Source organism: Corylus avellana, chromosome 9 (genome assembly GCF_965113065.1).
Source record: "Corylus avellana chromosome 9, dhCorAvel1.hap1.2, whole genome shotgun sequence".
Taxonomy (NCBI): Eukaryota; Viridiplantae; Streptophyta; class Magnoliopsida; order Fagales; family Betulaceae; genus Corylus; species Corylus avellana.
The window spans coordinates 661,753-680,494 of record NC_142498.1 but is presented as its reverse complement, the minus strand read 5'-3'; the positions used below and the strand labels follow the sequence as shown (position 1 = coordinate 680,494).

Sequence of the window (18,742 nt, the reverse complement as noted above, 5' to 3'; positions counted from 1 at the left end):
GGAAACTCATTGTTGTGAGCTTAGGATTTTACTCGAAACTAAACTGAAGGTGAAACCCTAAAGAAGCCTTTTCAATTTTTTCTTTTTTTGGTAAGAAAAAACTCACTATTGTGAGCATAGGATTTTACTCAAAACTAAGCAATAGTTGAGGTCCCTAGTATTCCAATAAAAGGTAGGTTAGAAAGAGGCCGCGGAAGTCCACATCAAAGCCAGCTTTTGTGAGTGTGCATTTGTGGATGGTCAATTGCTCTATTTGCTCCTTAAATTTTCCAGAAAAAGCAAAGACATATTTGGGGAGGGGAGCTGAAAATAAACACATAAAAAGTAATCACTTCTCAGTTCTCACTAACCATGCATCTCCACGCGCCTTCCAAAGCACCCATTGAGATGGGAAACGGAGCGTGAAAACCACAAGCCGGGGTGCGGCTGGGGCTGATCCTTTACTGTCAACGTTGAGAGATAAAAAAAAAAGTTTCAGAAACGATGACGTTGCACTGCTCTAAGCCTCACACGAGCCTTCCCTGCTTTACAATGTTGCCCATCTCCGCATCTCAGACAGTGTACCCAATCCCCATCTAACCGCCGTTGATGTCCCTTCCGAAGAAAAATCATGCCCTCCTGCACCCATCAAACGGTGGAAAATCGAAGTTATCTATCCACGTGTGATGTACCAGATCACAGATGCAATGAATAGTACGCCATAGTTGCAACTATATCTGAAGAAAGAACCATCTGTTCTTTGTTATGGTCTTACTACCAAAGACAGAACCAAAGAAAACCCATAAAAGGCCAAAAGAATTACTATTAAAAGAAGGGTTTTTTCCTTTCTTAATTTGGAAGCTCCATTGAAGCCAAACAAACGCCCAAGACCTCCTCAACCCAGATGCAACCGACACCTGCCGGTACAAGTGGCAGTGGTGGTGAACTGAGTCGAGGTGGACTCGCCCGATTCCGCTCAGCTCCGGCCACCTGGTTAGAGGCACTACTCGAGGGAGAAGAAGAAGAAGACGACCCGTTAAAGCCCAACCAGAGCTTAACTCAGTTACTTGCAGGTTCCAACTCTTCCACACCCACTTCCAGAGGAGACTCTGCAAGCTTTGCTTCGTCGGCCGATCCGGGGCTGTTTGAGTCCGGCTCCTCCGCCGGGTTCTTCAGGCAGAACAGCTCTCCGGCTGAGTTTCTAGGGAATTCCGGTGTTGGGTCTGATGGGTACTTCTCCAACTTTGGTATTCCACCAAATTACAACTTTGTGTCGCAGAGTATTGACTCTCCTCCGGGGAGTAAGCGGGCGAGGGAGGTGGAAGCACACCACTTGACTGCAGCAAAATTTCCTTCTCAGCTGGTAAACTGTTTCTTATTAATTTTGAAGCTAAATGTGGTTTCTTTCTTTTTCTTTTTCTTTTTCTTTTTTTCTTTTTTTGGATGAATGAGAATTTTATGGAAAGAACACAATTACACACACTCCAGAACCACTGGGGAACAGAAGCTACTCTCAGTAGCTTACAAACCACACCAATCCAAAAACAACAGACACACAACTAAGCAAATCCGAACCAAAGCCGATTAACAAAAAACGGAACCAATGCAATACAATCTCAAATTTTACAGCAACTACAGTATTCTGCGGCAGAGTACATTTTCTGGAATCCCCCAACTTCTACAAAGCACTAAGTTTTCTTGTGTCCTGTTGAACTTTCCTCGAGCCATAATCCTAGCTGTTTTCTTCCAACTGATAATCTGCAACATCTTTTCTCCTGTTTTGAGCTGATTCCCAAATTTTAAATCATTCCTCTGTCTCCATAAGTGATAGACTGTCACTGTCGCATCCCAGCTCAGCTTGCATAGGACAGCTTTCAACTTCCTACCCTTCAACTCTTTTATCCCCCGTTTCAGAATATCATCCCAAGCAGTCAGGGGATCATCTATTAAACACTTTTTCGTAACCCCCTCAAAATTCTTTTACCAAAACCACAAGTAAAAAACAAGTGATCCCTCCCTTCAATAAAACTCCTACAGAACAGATACATTACTGCCCCTTTAAAGCACCACTGCTTCAACCTTCACCAGTAGTTAAACTATCCCGCATAGCCAAGCACAGAAAAAAAAAGAAAAAAGAATGCTTTGGAATTGCCATCGAATACCAAACTACATTCCACCAATCTACTTTCGGCTTATGGTGCCGAATACCTAGCATTCCATGCATCAGAACAAGAGTAGTTGCCCTTTGAAAATTACCCAAACAGGTTGATCATTTTCTCCAATCTTAACATACACAATTTGCTCTGAACACTAACCATCTCATCTGATCTAGCAGCAGGCCAACACCATTATTTACTTTTCAAAACACTTGCCAATCTTGCCTCCACCTTACTTCCAGTATCATAGACCAATCTATGACCATATCTCAAATAAAGAGTATCAACCAGATGCCACCAGTCAAGTCACAAATGAATATTAGTTCCATCTCCAACTCGAAAATGAATGAAGTTTCTTGCCACATCCCTAAGCTTCAATATCTTCAGCCAGCTCCAATAACAGACTGTCGGTATAAAATATGGTTTCTTTTCTTTATGTACAAAATGAATATGATAGAAAATTAATGAAAAAGAAAGAAAGAAAGACAAGGATTTTTGCTTATGTGGTTTTTGTTGAATGTATATTGTCGTCTTTTTTAGGTGTGTTGTAGAATGCTAAGCGAGGTGTATTTAGGTGTACGATTTCTAGTGAGAAGAAAAAGGAAAGAAACACAAGGATTCGAGTTATGTGGTTTTTGCTAAATGTGTCTTTTTGGGTGTGTTGTAGAATGGTGAGGTAGGTACTTAGGTATGAGATTTATAATACGTTGATAACTTTCATTTGGTAATAGAATTTAGAATCTTGGGCTAATTTTCTCGGTGAAAGAGTTCTTATGTTTGTTTAATTATTTATTTGATTCTTTGGTAGAAAGAGGAGCAAGGTGGTTTGATAGATATGGAGATGGAAAAGCTTTTGGAGGATTCAGTTCCTTGCCGGGTTCGGGCAAAACGTGGTTGTGCTACGCATCCTCGAAGCATTGCTGAGAGGGTGAGATTGATCACTTTTTTGCTGCATTCTTTCATGTTATATAGAAAGCCTTCAAAATTGTTCTGTTTATCCTTACTAAATTTTCCTCAACCTTTTCTCTATCTGTCTGTCTGTCTCTTTTGGCTTAGGTTCGAAGGACTAGAATAAGCGACCGCATAAGGAAACTTCAGGAGCTGGTGCCCAACATGGATAAGGTAATTCTCTAAATTACAACTAAACCTTTTGTTTTTTGGTCATTTAGAAGTACTAGGAATGCCTTTTTCTTTAATATATTTGATGGCTTTGAATTTATTGATTGCAAGGAAAATGTAGTTTGAGATTTTTCAGATCATTAATATTGTGATCTTTGTGTTGTTAGTTGAAGCTAACCAGCAAACATGTATGAGAGCAAATAGTAGATTCTCAAGATAAGATTATAAGAATTAGTTATCATGACTAAATGAGTTTATAAGTAAACTAGTCAAGGATTTTGGAAGTCTTTTGATGGGAGCTCTCTTGAATTGAAAGATTACAATACCAAATTAAAAGTTCTAATTGCAGGGGCTTTGGGGGCCATGGACCCCCTTGGCCTCCTCTGATTCCCTTGATCTGTTTGCTTGTGTGTTACTTTAATGTCTATTCAAAGAATTGCATGATGAGTAACGATGAAGAGAGTAATGGGTTAGTGAAGGCAATCTTGCACTTTCATTTTAAGTGGTGATTATATAGGAATTTACCACTCTCTGTGATCATCATCTTTCTTATTCTGTCTTTCCTGTTGTATTTAAAGGACTTATTACCAGAAACCTGCATTTCTACTTTTTGTTTCCTCATCTCCCTCTCTCCCCTTTTTATCTCTCCATAACCCTAGAAAGCTCCGAAAAGCCAAAGAACTCAAAATAGTTGAGCAAAAGAAAGTTGGGATTAAGCGCAGTCATTTGTATGGACTGTGTGGCTGTCCTTACCAGTTACAAGGACAGCAGGCAAGGTAACATGGCCTAACTCATCTTCTTTTACCAAGTATCCCAGTGATTCTACTTTGATCTTTGAGGTTATTGGATATGCCAAGCTTATTTTCTAATTGTCGAATAACAATTGATCCCATCCAGAGTCTGGTTTTTTGGTCACCATTAGGTTCGCCTCATCTGCTTTCTTCGATCTTTGTAAGAGTGTCTAAAGTTTACAAGGCCTAGGTTTGTGTCCTTTGGCAAAATTTTTGATTTCTTGCGGATGTTTGCAATCCAATTTAGATGGAAATAGTTGGTCGACTGTCTCTTTTGTGGCTAGTTGGTATTTCCATAAGTTGTTTGTTGGTTATCAGCTAGTCTTGTAAATAGCATCTGTTATGTTTGTTGTGAAGGCTGAATATTGTAGTTTTCTCATGATTTCTCCTATTTCTGCATTTGATAATGTTTAAAAGCAGATTGCTACTTTTAAATTGAATGGGGCTCGGCTCAAGCTAGGGAAGTGTCAGCATTGAATGGGGATCAAACATGATAAACTTTTAACTTCCGAATGAATGGGGAAGTTCTCATCCCCATTCATTTTCGAAAATAGAACACTGATAACTTCACTGTTATATGTTGGTTATGGAATAGCATGGAGCCTTCAGTGAGCGTTTTTGTCATGTTTCTTAGTATGGTTGAGGAGATTTGGTTTACAATCAATTTTTATCTTTTTAATTGAAGGAAAGTTGCTTTGAGTTCTTCAATTTGGATAAGAATGTTTCAAAGCTTAAGCAAGAGATTTGGCAGTGTTATAGTCTATTTAAGTGAATTATTGATGATCTTAACCAGCATCATCCTTTGACTACTAATTGCGGAGGAATTTTCTACTAGTTTCTGTCCAGGCTGCATTTGGAAGGCATTTTTTTGTTAACTCGTAAGTTGGGATGAGAACTTCCCTTTGCTTAGTAAAGTTTATTCTTGTATTTTAAGGGTTTCGGTTACATATATATGCCCCTCTAGTTCTGTTGGATAAGACAATTCAGCCTTACATTCTTTAACCAGCTATCAAGGCACTCGTTTACAAGTAGAGGCAGTAGCTCACAATCTCCAGAAGTATAGAAGACTTTTGAGAAAGTTAATTTAATTGCTTGTGACTCAGCTTGACATCACTTTTGTTGTCGTAGTGGTTATTTAGTTTATTCAAGCTCATTGCCATGTTGTGTGCCATATCTTGACGTGTATAAGGGATGCTCCTTACAAAGTTTTGGTGTTCAATTAGAAAAACTATCTTGACATTGTTGCTTCTCCAGATGTGGACTAGGCTGGTGATCACCTTTATAGGAGGTTCATGGCTGACTTTTGCACCTGCATAGAATGTAATGTTGTTACTTGGAAGAGAAAAAAGCAACAATGTGGTGGTAAGATGTAGTGTAGAAGTGGAGTAGAGGACTATGTCCCATACAGCATGTGAGATCATATAGTAAGATCTTTCCTGGAGTAGATGAGCTTTGATAAGAAAAATCTAAATGTTCTGTGATAACCAGATAGCAATTTAGATAGTCGGTATTCTCAAAAGCAAATCGAACACATTAGCATTGAATGTCATTTAGTACAAGATATAGTCGTAAGGAATAATGGCAACATCAATGGTAATATGAGCTACAGGCATAAACCTCTGAAACAAGCTGGCCATGGTGAACACATGCCCGCTACAGGGACAGAACAAGACAGTCATGTATTAGTGGCGATAAATCTTATGTGCTTATACAGGAAATGACACTTTTCTTTAGAAGTCACCACTTGCCATTTCAATTGGAGCTTATAAATGGGCCGCAATGTGCAAAACCAGGTCATATTGGTGTTGCAAAAGAATTTAGTTTTACCTTTGGGCCTCTGCTCATATCATGATTTCAGTGTTTCTAATCAATGTCTGAGAAAATTTCTTTACAATATGGAACCAACAGCTTTTTCTGTGTAAATTGCATACCAGAGGAGAGGTAGATGGCATAGTGGGATTTTTCAAAGAAATATGCTTATTTTGTTGATTGGTGTGATTCAAAGAAATATGCATGGAACCAACAGCCATGCAAATCTGTATTTTTTTTAAGCATACAAATCAAAGGAGGTACATATATGATGATTAAAATTAAGTTGAGGAAAATTAGCCAATTAATATTCTATTAAATAGCGCAAAACCAATTCAAATTGTTGAGATCTAGTTTCTTTCTTTTCCTTCTTCTTTCTTTCTTTCTCTCTCTCTCTCTTTTTTTTTTTTTGGCTTGGTATATCTTGATTATCAAGCAAGGTCTTAATTGATATGTGACTCTAAATAGAGCTGAATAGAGGTCATGTTGTCCATGCCATTTAGGTCGGAGAGTTGGTCAAAAGCATGTTGATATATTGTTTTGTTTTAGCATTCAGGAAAAAAAAAATCTGTTTTTACCGAGTTGGTTAAGTTGGGTGATATTAAATCTACTCAATGAAACGTACGATAAAACGTTTAAATTGGCCTCAAATTACATGGTCAGGTTTGTTCTGGCAGAGTAAGATTTGAAATTTACTTTCTGCTTGTTTAGTCTGATGCTAAGAAATTGAAGGAAATGAAGAGGAATCAATATCTGAGTCTTAATTTTTTTTTTTTTTAAAAAAAATTTTATGCCTAATAAAATAAAGCAAGCGCCAATCAACTGTCTTAGTTAAGAAAAGTTTTGTTAACAGCAATCCTGCTAGTTGTAAACCTCAATCTTGGATCATGAAAGAAGAACATATTAATTGCCTTCTAGAATTGGTTGATGTTTGGAAAAAACTTGTATAAAAACTCCATGCATTCTCAGACTTCGGCAGCAATTGTTTAATTGGCATTCTTCCTGTCACTTGCAGCAAACAAACACCGCAGATATGTTAGAAGAGGCAGTAGAGTATGTTAAGTTTCTTCAAAATCAGATTCAGGTACTTCCTGCATTGAACTAATTTGAAATTATTTGAGTTTCTAAGAAGATACGGGCAGATAACGAAATTATGAAATTGGGCAATTACCATTTTATCTTACATAATTTTGCAAATCCAAATATTTTTTACTGTTTCCCCTCTTCTAGGCAAATGACTAGATGGTAAGAGGTATGAGATTGAAAAGAATAAATAGGAAATACAATTGGACTGGATATGATGTTTAACTGAAGTGCAAAACGGAAGGCATATTTTTCACAAATTGAACATCCCGGACATGGCAGGAACTCTCTGAGCATCAACGGAAATGCAAATGCGTAGTCAAAGATTAAGCAGAAGAAGAAATTAAAAATGGTTCCCCCAATCATGTGTAATGATCTGATTTTGAGGTCCCAAGGTTCATCATGGTAAATTTGCAATTAATATCCTCCGTTCTCTTAGCTATTCACCTTGTAATTACAAGATCCAGTACTTCTCTTCGATATGTAGATTTCAGGTTCCATAGGTTTAAGATCAGGACTATCTGCTTCATCTTGGCAAAACTCGCTCTTCGAAGTCTTCTTAGTATGGTTGTACTTTCTACTGAAAAAAAAAAAGTGGTAGTAGCAAAATAATGTACACATTAATATATTTTTTCAATTGTTGCTCCATAGGCTTCCTTATTTAGGATACATGTTTTTCATATTCACACTGTATTTGGAAAATATGTATTTTCATAGTTTACTTATCAAGAAGCTATGGGATGGATAAGATCTTTTTTACTGATATCATGTGTCATTATTTTTTACCGACTCCCCATAAATAAGTCTTGTTATTTTATGTCATTTACTCTCAACTGCAATTGTTATGTTGTCATGGTGGATAAGGTTTGTTTCGCGTGTGCAGTTATCGATGCATATGGTTGAATTCCTTAAACTTTCTGCAGTAATTAAGATTATCATTTGGTCTTTGCAATTGTCTGTTCCAAGTAATATCAAATGTTATAAGTTGATAATGTTCGAATATTTTATTTAAAGAACAATGTTCTATATATATATTCTAAACACGATATCGATTGGCTGCTTCTTTAAATAGCAGTTGAACATGTGTATTATGAATTTGTTTTCTTGATTAAAGTTATAGAGATGATGAAATTTGCATCTTTATATCTAATCTACAAACGCACCCAGAATATGAATTTCTGTTCGTATTGAGGTTCACCAGTGCATGGTTAATGTTCTAATGCATAAAAAGCGATGACATTGCTGAGTACAGTGGCTACAGATTATAGATCATGTATAAACATTGAGTTTTGGACTCTCTCTCTCTCTGCTCATGGAACATAGAGTTGTTGAGGTAAATACCTTGTGTACTGGATACTTTTATATTTCTTTTTCTTTTTTGGTAAAATGATTTGTTTTCTTTGTTTGAATCTGATGCTTTCACTAAACCCCATCCTATAGATTTAGTCTCTTTAACTTACATAAAATAGTAATATTTATGGCATTATGTAAGCTTACATAAAATAGATGAATGACAAAGACAAAGTTCGAACTCAAGATCTTTGTCCTGATACCATAATAAATTATTAGTTATCACAAAAGCTTAGGCTGATAAGAAATTGTTAATTTAAACATTTAATTTATATTCTAACAATCTAGGATATTTTAAGCATATGATATTGGAGCAGTGGACAGAAAATGGCCTGGTGGAGCCTCCTGAAATGATACTTGTGCCTTTTTTCAAGTGGAAAATGGCTTTCGGAATGCTCTTCACCCTGTGAACTTTTAAGAGAAGTTTCCTCTATAACATGGAAGACCACATTATTGAAAGAGGAAACGGGAAACCTATAGCTAAGCATATTATCAGATGGCATCTACTTGTTAATGAGAATAGTCAAGAAAATTGGAATTTTTGTTTTAGTAAACATTGCCGTTAAAGAAGCAGAGCATTTACTGCATTCAGCTCTGATAGGAAATATGTGGCAGAAGAGGGTTGAGTGCCTAGTTCCACCCTCCCATTCTGCCATAGAGCATTTGTTTCAATTCTCCAGGTAGAATAACTGTTAAAGATTAAGCTATATATCTTTCTTAGAATTATCAAGTTTTCTATAAGCATTTGTATTGTACTTTCGTTTCCTGCTTGGCAATTTTGGATTCTTACTCATTGAATACATTCGAAGGAATTTTCTATATAAAGCAGATTGCAGAATGCCAAATACTGCTAGTCTTATTTTTGTTGCCTCTTTAAACATTTATCTTTGAATACAGAGTATATGAGAATAATGCAACTTGTTCTTAAAGGGATTGGATTGATATTAATACTTTGTTCTTATGATGATACAAGTGGTGTTCAATTGGTATATGAATCTCTGTTATTTGTTGGTAGTGTAAGATCAATGGTTTGGCAAGAAGCAGGTTTTAATTCTGGCATGGAGAAACCCAAGTACTTGTCTGATAAATCTATACGAAGTTACCTATAGTTGGAAAAGAATGTGATTGCACAATTGTTATGATGTGTCATTGATTAAGGTGAATGTATAACATATGCACAAGTTGGATAGAGATCCCCAGCAATTTTAAAATGGTACTTATAGGGCTCACTTGTCCGAACAGTTTTCGGGCAAACGGCCCACTTGTTGGGATAGGTGGATCCTATAGAGGCTCTCGATTTGAACAACAAATTGCTGCAGATCTGAATCTGTACGGTATACATTTAGTCTTTTTTCTTTTTTGAACGGACACGTTTAGTCTTTTTCAACTTCGATGGCCAATTTGCAACTGGTTCATTATCTTTTGAGTGGCTCTCAATTCTTTAAGCATCTTAGGTTATGCTTAGATATTCACATAACTGCATTATTTTATTACAAAATACAAAGTGTAATATATAGTTCCATACTGATATATATTATAATCTATAAAAAGCAGCAGATAAGATATGGATATTTTCCTGTGACTAAATCCTTGTTGGACAATATTCATAAACTTGAATTTTTCATGTCTTGGACCGACTTAATCCTTAACTCAAACCTAAACATTACTACTCAAAACCATATTTTGACATAAGAAATTGTCAACGCACTAAAACCTAACATTAACTGCAATAATTTGTTAGTATTTTGAGCTTGTATGAACCAGACACTAAGAAACCCAAATGTGAGGTCTAGATTGAAGGAATTGTAGGCTCCTGCAATTTTTAAGAATTACAAGAAATGTCAATCCTATTTCATATTGTGTGGTTAATACAAGACTCAACCATCCCATCAAGGTCCTATATATATATTTGCTTTTCTAATATTTTAATGATGCCGTGGTTTCATCTATGTTCAGTCGTTTCAACGAGCAATTTGACACCCATTACCGAATGTGGTCCATGAGAAGGTCTACATGCAATTATAAGATGTGAACAACTATATATTATTCGTATTATCGTAACTTATGAAGTGTCTCTTTCATTGAGATTCTTCCACATGGAGAAGCTATTGTCGGGATTTGGGATAGGTGGTGTGAAAAATATTTTATAATATTTATTTTTGTCAATTTTTAAAAGTTCAAATTTTCTTTTATTTTTTTCTCTTTCTTACAACACAGTTAAAATTAAATCTAAATCTTTAAAAAAATGGAAAAATTCACAAAACTTTCTTAAACTTTCACTCGTTTTGAAATTATCTCTTCAAAGTTTAAAAACTCTCAATTTAGGATATCAAACTTCCAATTTTTTCAAAGGTCCAACTCTATTATGATTTTCTATTAAATCTTCTCAAAATTTTCAAAATACCCTCTATTTTTTATTAAAAAATTACAAAAATTTAGGCCTGAGTATTTTTGCAAATTCGGTTAAATCTTGAATACCATCTAAACTTTTGCAATTTTTTATAATAAAAAATAAGAGTATTTTGATACGATTTAACTTAATAAGAGGGAGGACATTGCAAGAATTTGAAAGTTTGATACCTTAAATTAGAAGTTTTTGAACTTTGAATAAATAATTTCAAAACGCGTGAAAATTGAAATAGATTAAGTTAAATTTCTCTTAAAAAAAAATAAAAAAAATTGTAGTATAATTGCTTTAGTTTTTTATTGCACCTATGCCGCCAACCTCCAACTACTATTCAGACAAAACTATTTGTTAACGTTTTTGTAATCTTTTTCTCCGATATCAGATCTGATTTTTATTGAGAATAGGCATGACTCATGAGTATTACTTCTACTTTTTTTCAACTTTATCATAAATTGAAGCAGCGGTTTGAATCAAAGTGGAAGTAAAAAAAAAATCTAAATGCTTCATTTGCTCTACTTCGTCCCACATTTTTGGAATAGTGCTACACATCTGCGAAAAAAAATTCACTATGAGAAAAATTTCATCTTAAAAAAAGAAAATATGTATATAGAAATACTAAATTCACGCAATTAAGTTTCATTCATCTGGTTGTGAATCTTGTGATCTAACATGCATAAAAAATACTTTTTGATAGTTAACCAAAGTAGAAGGCAGAGAACTCTTGATAAAAAAAAAATACAAAATAAATAGCAAATCCGATCACCCCATCACTGTGGTTAGTGTCTCATTAGTGTTTTTCTTTACCTTGAGGTCCTTGAGTATGATAGATTGTTGGAACGTGACGCATAGAGAATGGAAACCCTCTTGGGAGTTTGAATTCAATTTAACCATCGAGATCTCTGTAAGAGCTCATCACAACAAGATCTCAACAAGAAACTCTTTAGTTTTTGGGATCATTTATATGAGCTATCCATTTTTGACATTATTTAATATGGGTTCTTCGTAAACTCATTGCTTAAACTACAAACAATTGTTTAAAGGTAAGATAGAGGTAAAAGAAATATGAACATACCTAGGATGTGGAGATTTGATCTGCGGCTCTTTATGGGCTTCGATCTGCCCTTATTTCCTCCAGGAGTAGTCATCAGTAGGTATATCTGCTAGTTTATTCTCAATTTCATGTTCATGTCCAGATAAGGAACATGAACATGAACATTATCTGCAAAAACCTAACAGCAAGTCTGTCATATTGAGGTGAGAGAGGTTGTTGACCAGTCCTACTTTGGTAGTGACCCTAATAGAAGCGAAATATTGGCTGATGCTTACGGCTTCTTCCAAAATTTCATGGGTTGGCAAAGGAAGCCACTAAGCATGTCATAGATTCAACGTGGAGTAATGACATTCCCCCATGTATCTATGGTATTGTAAAGAGAGAGGAATTTATTCCCTCCCTTTGATTGTATTGTTGTTTTTTACGGTGTTAGGGAATAAGATATCCACTTTTTCAAAAAAAAAATATATATATATAGTGCTTGGTGACTTTGGTATCATCAATAACTAAACGCAATTCATCAAAGAGTGGGCAACGCATTGTTTTAAGAGTCTGCCCCCATTGCTTAAAAATCATGTTGGCAATTTAAACAATTTGTTCAACATAAACTAAATGCATCATGTTGATGAAGATCTACCCTCTCCAGAAGCAGCAGAGCTGCCGGAGCCGCCTGAGGAACTGCCGGAGGAGCATGCAAAACAAAAAGAAAAAACTTACTTGAGTTACGGTTTGGCTGCTAATCGAGATGATCTTCTCAGCATCTTCTTCAACTTTCAACTTCTCCTCCCGCTAGGGCAAACTACCACAGTGTTGTAAGAGTACAAAAAAACATATATAAAACTCTCCTTCATGTTCATGTTCCTTATTTGGACCTTTTTGTGATTTGTGTTACATGAAATGAGTATTAAATGGAATGAGTATCAAATGGGGGAAAACTCATCAACAAAATTGTTTTAATCTGGATTCAATAAAAATAGTATATTAAAGTCTAACCTAATTTAGAAAAGAAAAAAAAAGTCACTGCCAGTGTAGGACTAGTCAGCAACCTCCCTCACCTCAATATGATAGACTTGTTGTTAGATTTTTGCGAATAATGTCCATGTTCATGTTCCTTTCCCGGACATGAACATGAAACTAAGAATAAATTACTAGCAGATATATCTACTAATGAGTACTCCTAGAGGAAATACGGGCAAATCGAAGCCTATAAAGGGTCGAGGATCGGATCTCCACATCCTAGGTATGTTCATATTTCTTTTACCTTTTATCTTTGACTCAAATAAAATATTCTTGTATGCTAGCTCATATTTCTTTTACCTACGCCGCCAGCCTCCAACTACCATTCGGACAAAACTACAAACAATTGTTACAGCCATTATTGACAACTGACGTATCTGTTAATGTTTTTGTAATCTTTTCCTCCTATATATATATATATATATATATATATATATATATATATATATATATATATATGCTCTGATTTTTATTGAGAATAGGTATGACTTATCAGTACTACTTCCACTTTTTTCTCAACTTTATCATAAATTGAAGAAGCGGAAGTTAAAAAAAAAACAAATCTAAATGCTTCATTTGCTTTACTCCATCCCGCACTTTTTGAATAGTGTTATGCATTTGCAAAAAAAAAAAAAAAAAAAAAAAAATCACCATGAGAAGAATTTCATCTAAAAAAAGGAAATATGTATATAGAAATACTAAATTCATGCAATTAAGTTTCATTCGTCCAGTTGTGAATCTTGTGTTCTAACATGCATAAAAAAAGACTTTTTGATTGTTAACCAAAGTAGAAGGCAGAGACTTCTAGATAAAAAACAAAATAAACAAAATAAATAACAAATTTGATCAACCCATCACAGTGGTTAGTGTCTCATAGTGTTAGTCTTTACCTTGAGGTCCATGAGTATGAGGGATTGTTGGAATGAGAGGTAGAGAGAATGAAAACATGCTGGTGGTCTAGTGGACAAGCAATCTTTTAACCAATATATTCTCACAATGTATATGCACACTATGCATAGAATATGTGTGTCTAATAAATAAAGTGTGTTGAACAAATAACAATTTTGTAAGTCTCTGTGCACAATTTTTTTTTTTTTAAAAAAAGAAATTCTTACTATCATTAGGGTTTTTTTATAAGGGCCTTAATTTGTTTTAGGCCTTCTTCCACTAGTGGCCCCAGTGGAAGAGTCGGGCCTACCATCATGATCAACCTCTTGGGAGTTTGAATTCAATTTAATTTAGCAAAAACTTATCACCATCAAGATCTCAGTAAGAGCTCATCACAACAAGATCTCAACAAGAAACTCTTTAGTTTTTGGGATCATTTACATGAGTTATTCTGCTTTGACATTATTTAATATGGGTTCTTTGTTCCATCTAGGGGACTAACCTAAGGTGACTCTTTGTCACCCTTTCTGTTCATTACGCATAATAATGAGGGAAGAAAATAGGGGTTATAAAATTGATCAAATCAAGAATCTATAGAAATAATTAATACAAGGTGTCCCGCCATTCCTCGACATAGTCTCTAGTTGAAGAGGTCTACTCCGTCTCTTGCAGAAAGACATATCTAGCATTGTCTATCTTTGTAACCCCACCTAATTACCAGCCGAATACCCTCCCCTTTAGCTAGCTCTAGAGGCTAATTTCGAGTACTTTTTGGGGTTTTGTTTTGACTAGGTCATTGAGTACTTCAAGTCTTCAAGGTGGTGAGCCTTCGGTCTGTCGATGATGGCCACAAATTCGATAGATTGCAATCATTTAGCCTTCGCAATAAGGCTTGGAGGGCACTCCCCATGACGATGAATGGGTGGGGCTACTATTGTTCAGCCACTGCGGATGCGGTCTTTTACTTGTGGGTGGACAATCAATATGGTGGTAACCAAAGAATACTATATTAGGAAGGAGTGGAATATGGCTTGCACTAAACTCATTGCTTAAACGGTTACGTTGTTGTTGAGGCTTCTCATTTGAGTGATGAGCATTTTGATTTATGGCTTTTGCTTGAATTAGGCGTCCAAGAGTCTTGGACTATTCTCTTTACCATTCTAGTGGAAGTTTCACGGCCGTTAGGTTTTTGGAATAATCGTGAATTGATTATAACTGATAATGATTCGTGATTGTCCTTAATAACATCTGAATTTTTGCAATTTTTTATTTTATAATGAAAAAACACGACTATTTTGATAGGATTTAAATAAATAAGAGGGAGGACATTGCAAAAAAATTGAAAGTTTGATACCCTAAATTAGAAGTTTTTGAACATTGAATAAATAATTTCAAAACGCGTCCGTTTACTTCGACGTAAAATGGTTTCTTTCGTAAAATATTTTCAGGAAAGCCATTTTCCTTGAAAATATTTTCCGCCGAAAACATTTTACAGCGTTTACCTTGTACACGGAAAATAAATTTTTTTTTAAATATCTTTTTTTTTTTATATATATATTTTTTCCAATAAGGTCCCCGCCGGGACCTGTACGGGACTTGTTTGAAACTCCGCAGGGACCTGCCCGGGATTGACTGGGACTTGCCCAGGACCCGCCCGAGACCTAACTGGGACCCGTCCGAGACTTGCCCGAGACTCGCCTTGGACCTAACCGAGACCCGTCCGGGACCTAAGCAGGTCCCGGGTAGGTCCCGATCAAGTCCCGGGAGGGTCTCGGGTTGGTCCTGGGCGGGTCTCGGTCAAGTCTCGGGAGGGTCCCGTGCTGGTCCTGAGCAGGTCCTGGGCGGGTCCCAGTCAAGTCCCGGGCAGGTCTCGGGCGAGTCCCGGTCAAGTCCCAAGAGGGTCCCGTTCAGGTCCTGGGCAGGTCTCGGTCAGGTCCCGGGCGAGTCCCAGTCAGGTCCTGTGCTGGTCCCGATCAAGTCCTAGTCAGGTCCCAGGCGGGTCCCGGTCAGGTCCTAGGCGGGTCCCGGGCAGGTCCCAGTCAAGTCCTGGCGAGGTTCTGGGCGGGTCTTGGTAAGGTCCATCGATTTAAGAATGAGATGCTCATAGTCGGAAAATGGTTTACGGTTTTCAAAATTGTAAACCATTTTCCGAAAATTAAAGAAAAATTTTCGGTCAAAAGGAAAATATTTTCCGTTGACCACTATTTTACGTCGAAGTAAACATCGTAAAATACAGAAATCATTTTCTAGAAACCATTTTACGTCGAAGTAAACGGAGACTAAGTGAAGTTTATCTTAAAAAAAGAAAAAACAAATTACAGCATAGATATAATTGCTATAGTTTTTTACTGCACTTAAGCCGCCAGCCTCCAACTACTATTCGGACAAAACTACAAACAATTGTTGCAGCCATTATTCACACTAACGTATCTGTTAACGTTTTTGTAATCTTTTCCTCCGATATAGTGGCGGAGCCAAAATTTCAATTTACAGGAGGCAAATTAAGAGCCTGTTTGAGTTTTGCAAGCAAAAAATGCCATTAAAAAATAACAATTTTAAAACGTGCAATTTAAAAACACAATTTTTAAAAACGAAGATATGCATTTGATACAATAATGGTTTGACAAATGGAATCGTAATTTAGCTTTTAAAATAATACGTTTTTAAAAATGCATCCCTACATGTGATTTAAAATCTCTTTTTTTTTTTTTAAATAATAATAATAATAATAATAATAATAATAAATTACAAAAAAAAAACCTCCCAATAAATATAATTTTTATAATTTGATTGAAAATCATACTTTTAACATGCTCAAATACACTCCAAAAGATATATTGAATTAGAAGCTAGGAATAGGAGGCTGATTTTGTAGACAAATTTAATATATATATATATATTTTTGGCATGTCCACACAAAGGAAGGAGGAGGAGGGAGGGAGAATTCGAACTAGTGACCTCCACTTCATGAGACACAAGGGAAGGGAGAGGAAAAATTCGAACTAATGATATCTGCTTCATAAGGCATGGTTTATAGCCGATTTAGCCATCCATTGGGGCCAACAAATTTAGTATATAGAATTACAAGAATTTGCATAAAAATTTATCTCATAAAAGTTTAATAAATTAAGTTTATTAAAAGGATTATTATGCTTAATTAAAAAAAAAAATTAAGTGGGAAAGTGCAGTAAGGAATGGAATTTTTTTTTTTTTTTTTTGACGTGTCCGCACAAGAGGGGAGATGAGAATTCAAACTAGTGACGTCTGTTTCATTAGGCGTAGTCTCAACCGATTGAGTTACCTCTTGGAGACGGTAAAGAATGGAATTAAGTAGAGTTTGATGGCTTAAATTTATCTCTTAAATGAAAAAAGAAAAAAGAAAAAAGAAAAAAAGAAAAGCAAAACAATAAGTAGTCGGATATCCAAAATCCTACGGTTGCCATTTGACCATGTGAAAAGTGTTATTTGCTTATTGAAGGCTGAAGCACACGTGGACATGGTTCCAAAGACTCCATCACCACTATTTACTAGATGTTTCTCTTTCTGGAGATGGCCTGCATATTCACTTGAAGGGAAAGTGAGGAAAAGCAGAGATGAGCGAGATGTTCTCTCAATTGTACCTGCCAGGGAGAGAGATTCTCAAGGAAAAAGAGAGAAACATCGGAAGACAAGAAGAGAGAAAAAGGATACGAGCTTTGTAGGTTTTTATTTTATTTTATTTTTTTTTATACTGAGCTATGGCCAAACACAAGGGTGAGACATTTCTTTTCCAAGGTGGGCAAGTTTTAAATGTACTGCTGGTTCGAACCCCATTGGCTCCGCCAGAAACAAACTAATAACTAGCCAAAATAGAAGATGCAAGACACTATAGTCCTGATCCCTGCTCCAGGCATGGGCCACATCATCTCCATGGTAGAGCTTGGCAAGCTCATCATCCGCCACTACGCTCACAAATTCTCCATCCCCATCCTCGTCACCACCGGCTCTGATTGGGACAGCCCAAGTGTTACCTCCTACATCCAGCATGTCTCCCAATCCAATCCCTCCATCTCCTTCCACCCCTTACCCTGTGTCTCCGTTGACAGCGCCCCAACTCGCAGCGGCGCCGCCATAGCCTTCGAGTTTATCCGCCTCGGCCTATCACATGCCCCCCTTGTTATACCTCCCCAACATCCACAACCAAACCACCAAGAGCTCCAAGGACCTCACCACCACTGAGCTTCACATCCCCGGAATGTCGTCGCCGCTGAAAGCAACGCATATGCCTGAACCAACACTCGACCGTGATGACCCTGCCTATTGGGACTTGCTCCAATTCTGTTCAAATCTTCCAAAATCAAATGGGATTATAGCTAACACGTTTGAGGACCTGGAGCCAAAAGCCTTAAACGCTATTGCTGATGGCGTGTGCGTTCCTGATTCGCCAACTCCGCCTGTTTATTGTATAGGTCCTTTGATTGCAGATGCAGAGGAGCCAGCAGGTGAAGATGGAAATGAATGGTTGTCATGGCTTGACAGCCAACCGAGTAGAAGTGTTGTGTTCTTGTGCTTTGGGAGCCGAGGATCGTTATTGGTGGCGCAAGTGAAAGAGGTGGCCTATGGGTTGGAAAGGAGTGGGCAGAGATTCTTGTGGGTGGTGAAAAAGCCACCTCGCGATGAGAAAACCAAGCAGGCTGAGAATTATACTGCGGAGTTCGATTTGGAGGGTGTGTAACTTTGAGTTTGAAAAATTTAAATTTTTTTAAAACCTAATTTATTTAATTGCGAACTTAAGTTTATAACACAACTGTGATATGGAAAGGAAAATGATTTTATGTGTACATCTGTTTTGAGAAAAAAAAAAAAAAAAAAAAAAAGCATGGAATTTTGCTCATGATCAATGGCAATGTAATTGAGCGGGATTCTAATTAGGTGTATCTTCGACTGTATCTCACAGCTCATCTAATCACAATGGATGAGCCCTTATTTTGCAGGAATGTATTTATTCATTGTAATCAATTAGGTTCATTTGTTAGATTTATTTTCTATATTCACTTCCTATCCTTTTCATCCTGGCCAATTCGTCTCAATTGATTGTATTTGACTTGGTGTC

At 36.5% G+C, this 18,742-nt stretch overlaps 1 protein-coding gene and 1 pseudogene across 2 annotated transcripts; both read left to right on the top strand.

Annotated features, from left to right (window-relative positions):
- The first annotated feature begins 571 nt into the window (after positions 1-571).
- LOC132189647 (transcription factor bHLH80) lies at positions 572-7,696 on the top strand. 2 transcript variants are annotated; one of them, XM_059604397.2, is made up of 5 exons: positions 572-1,342; positions 2,944-3,063; positions 3,192-3,257; positions 6,870-6,938; positions 7,085-7,696. In XM_059604397.2, exons 1-5 carry the CDS (start codon positions 884-886, stop codon positions 7,094-7,096), a joined length of 726 nt encoding a protein of 241 aa, XP_059460380.1. In that variant the 5' UTR covers positions 572-883; the 3' UTR covers positions 7,097-7,696. The 2 variants fall into 2 exon arrangements, with proteins under 2 accessions (XP_059460380.1, XP_059460379.1); XM_059604396.2 differs by having other exon boundaries at positions 574-1,342; positions 7,220-7,696.
- A 9,523-nt stretch (positions 7,697-17,219) lies between these two features.
- On the top strand, positions 17,220-18,459 carry LOC132190432 (UDP-glycosyltransferase 88F3 pseudogene; annotated as a pseudogene).
- The last annotated feature ends 283 nt before the right edge of the window (positions 18,460-18,742 follow it).

Coding starts and splice junctions, on each gene's coding strand:
- LOC132189647 (XM_059604396.2), top strand. CDS start 884: ATGCAACCGACACCTGCCGGTACAAGTGGCAGTGGTGGTGAACTGAGT. Junction 1,343..2,943: donor CAAAATTTCCTTCTCAGCTG/GTAAACTGTTTC, acceptor ATTCTTTGGTAG/AAAGAGGAGCAAGGTGGTTT. Junction 3,258..6,869: donor TGGTGCCCAACATGGATAAG/GTAATTCTCTAA, acceptor TGTCACTTGCAG/CAAACAAACACCGCAGATAT.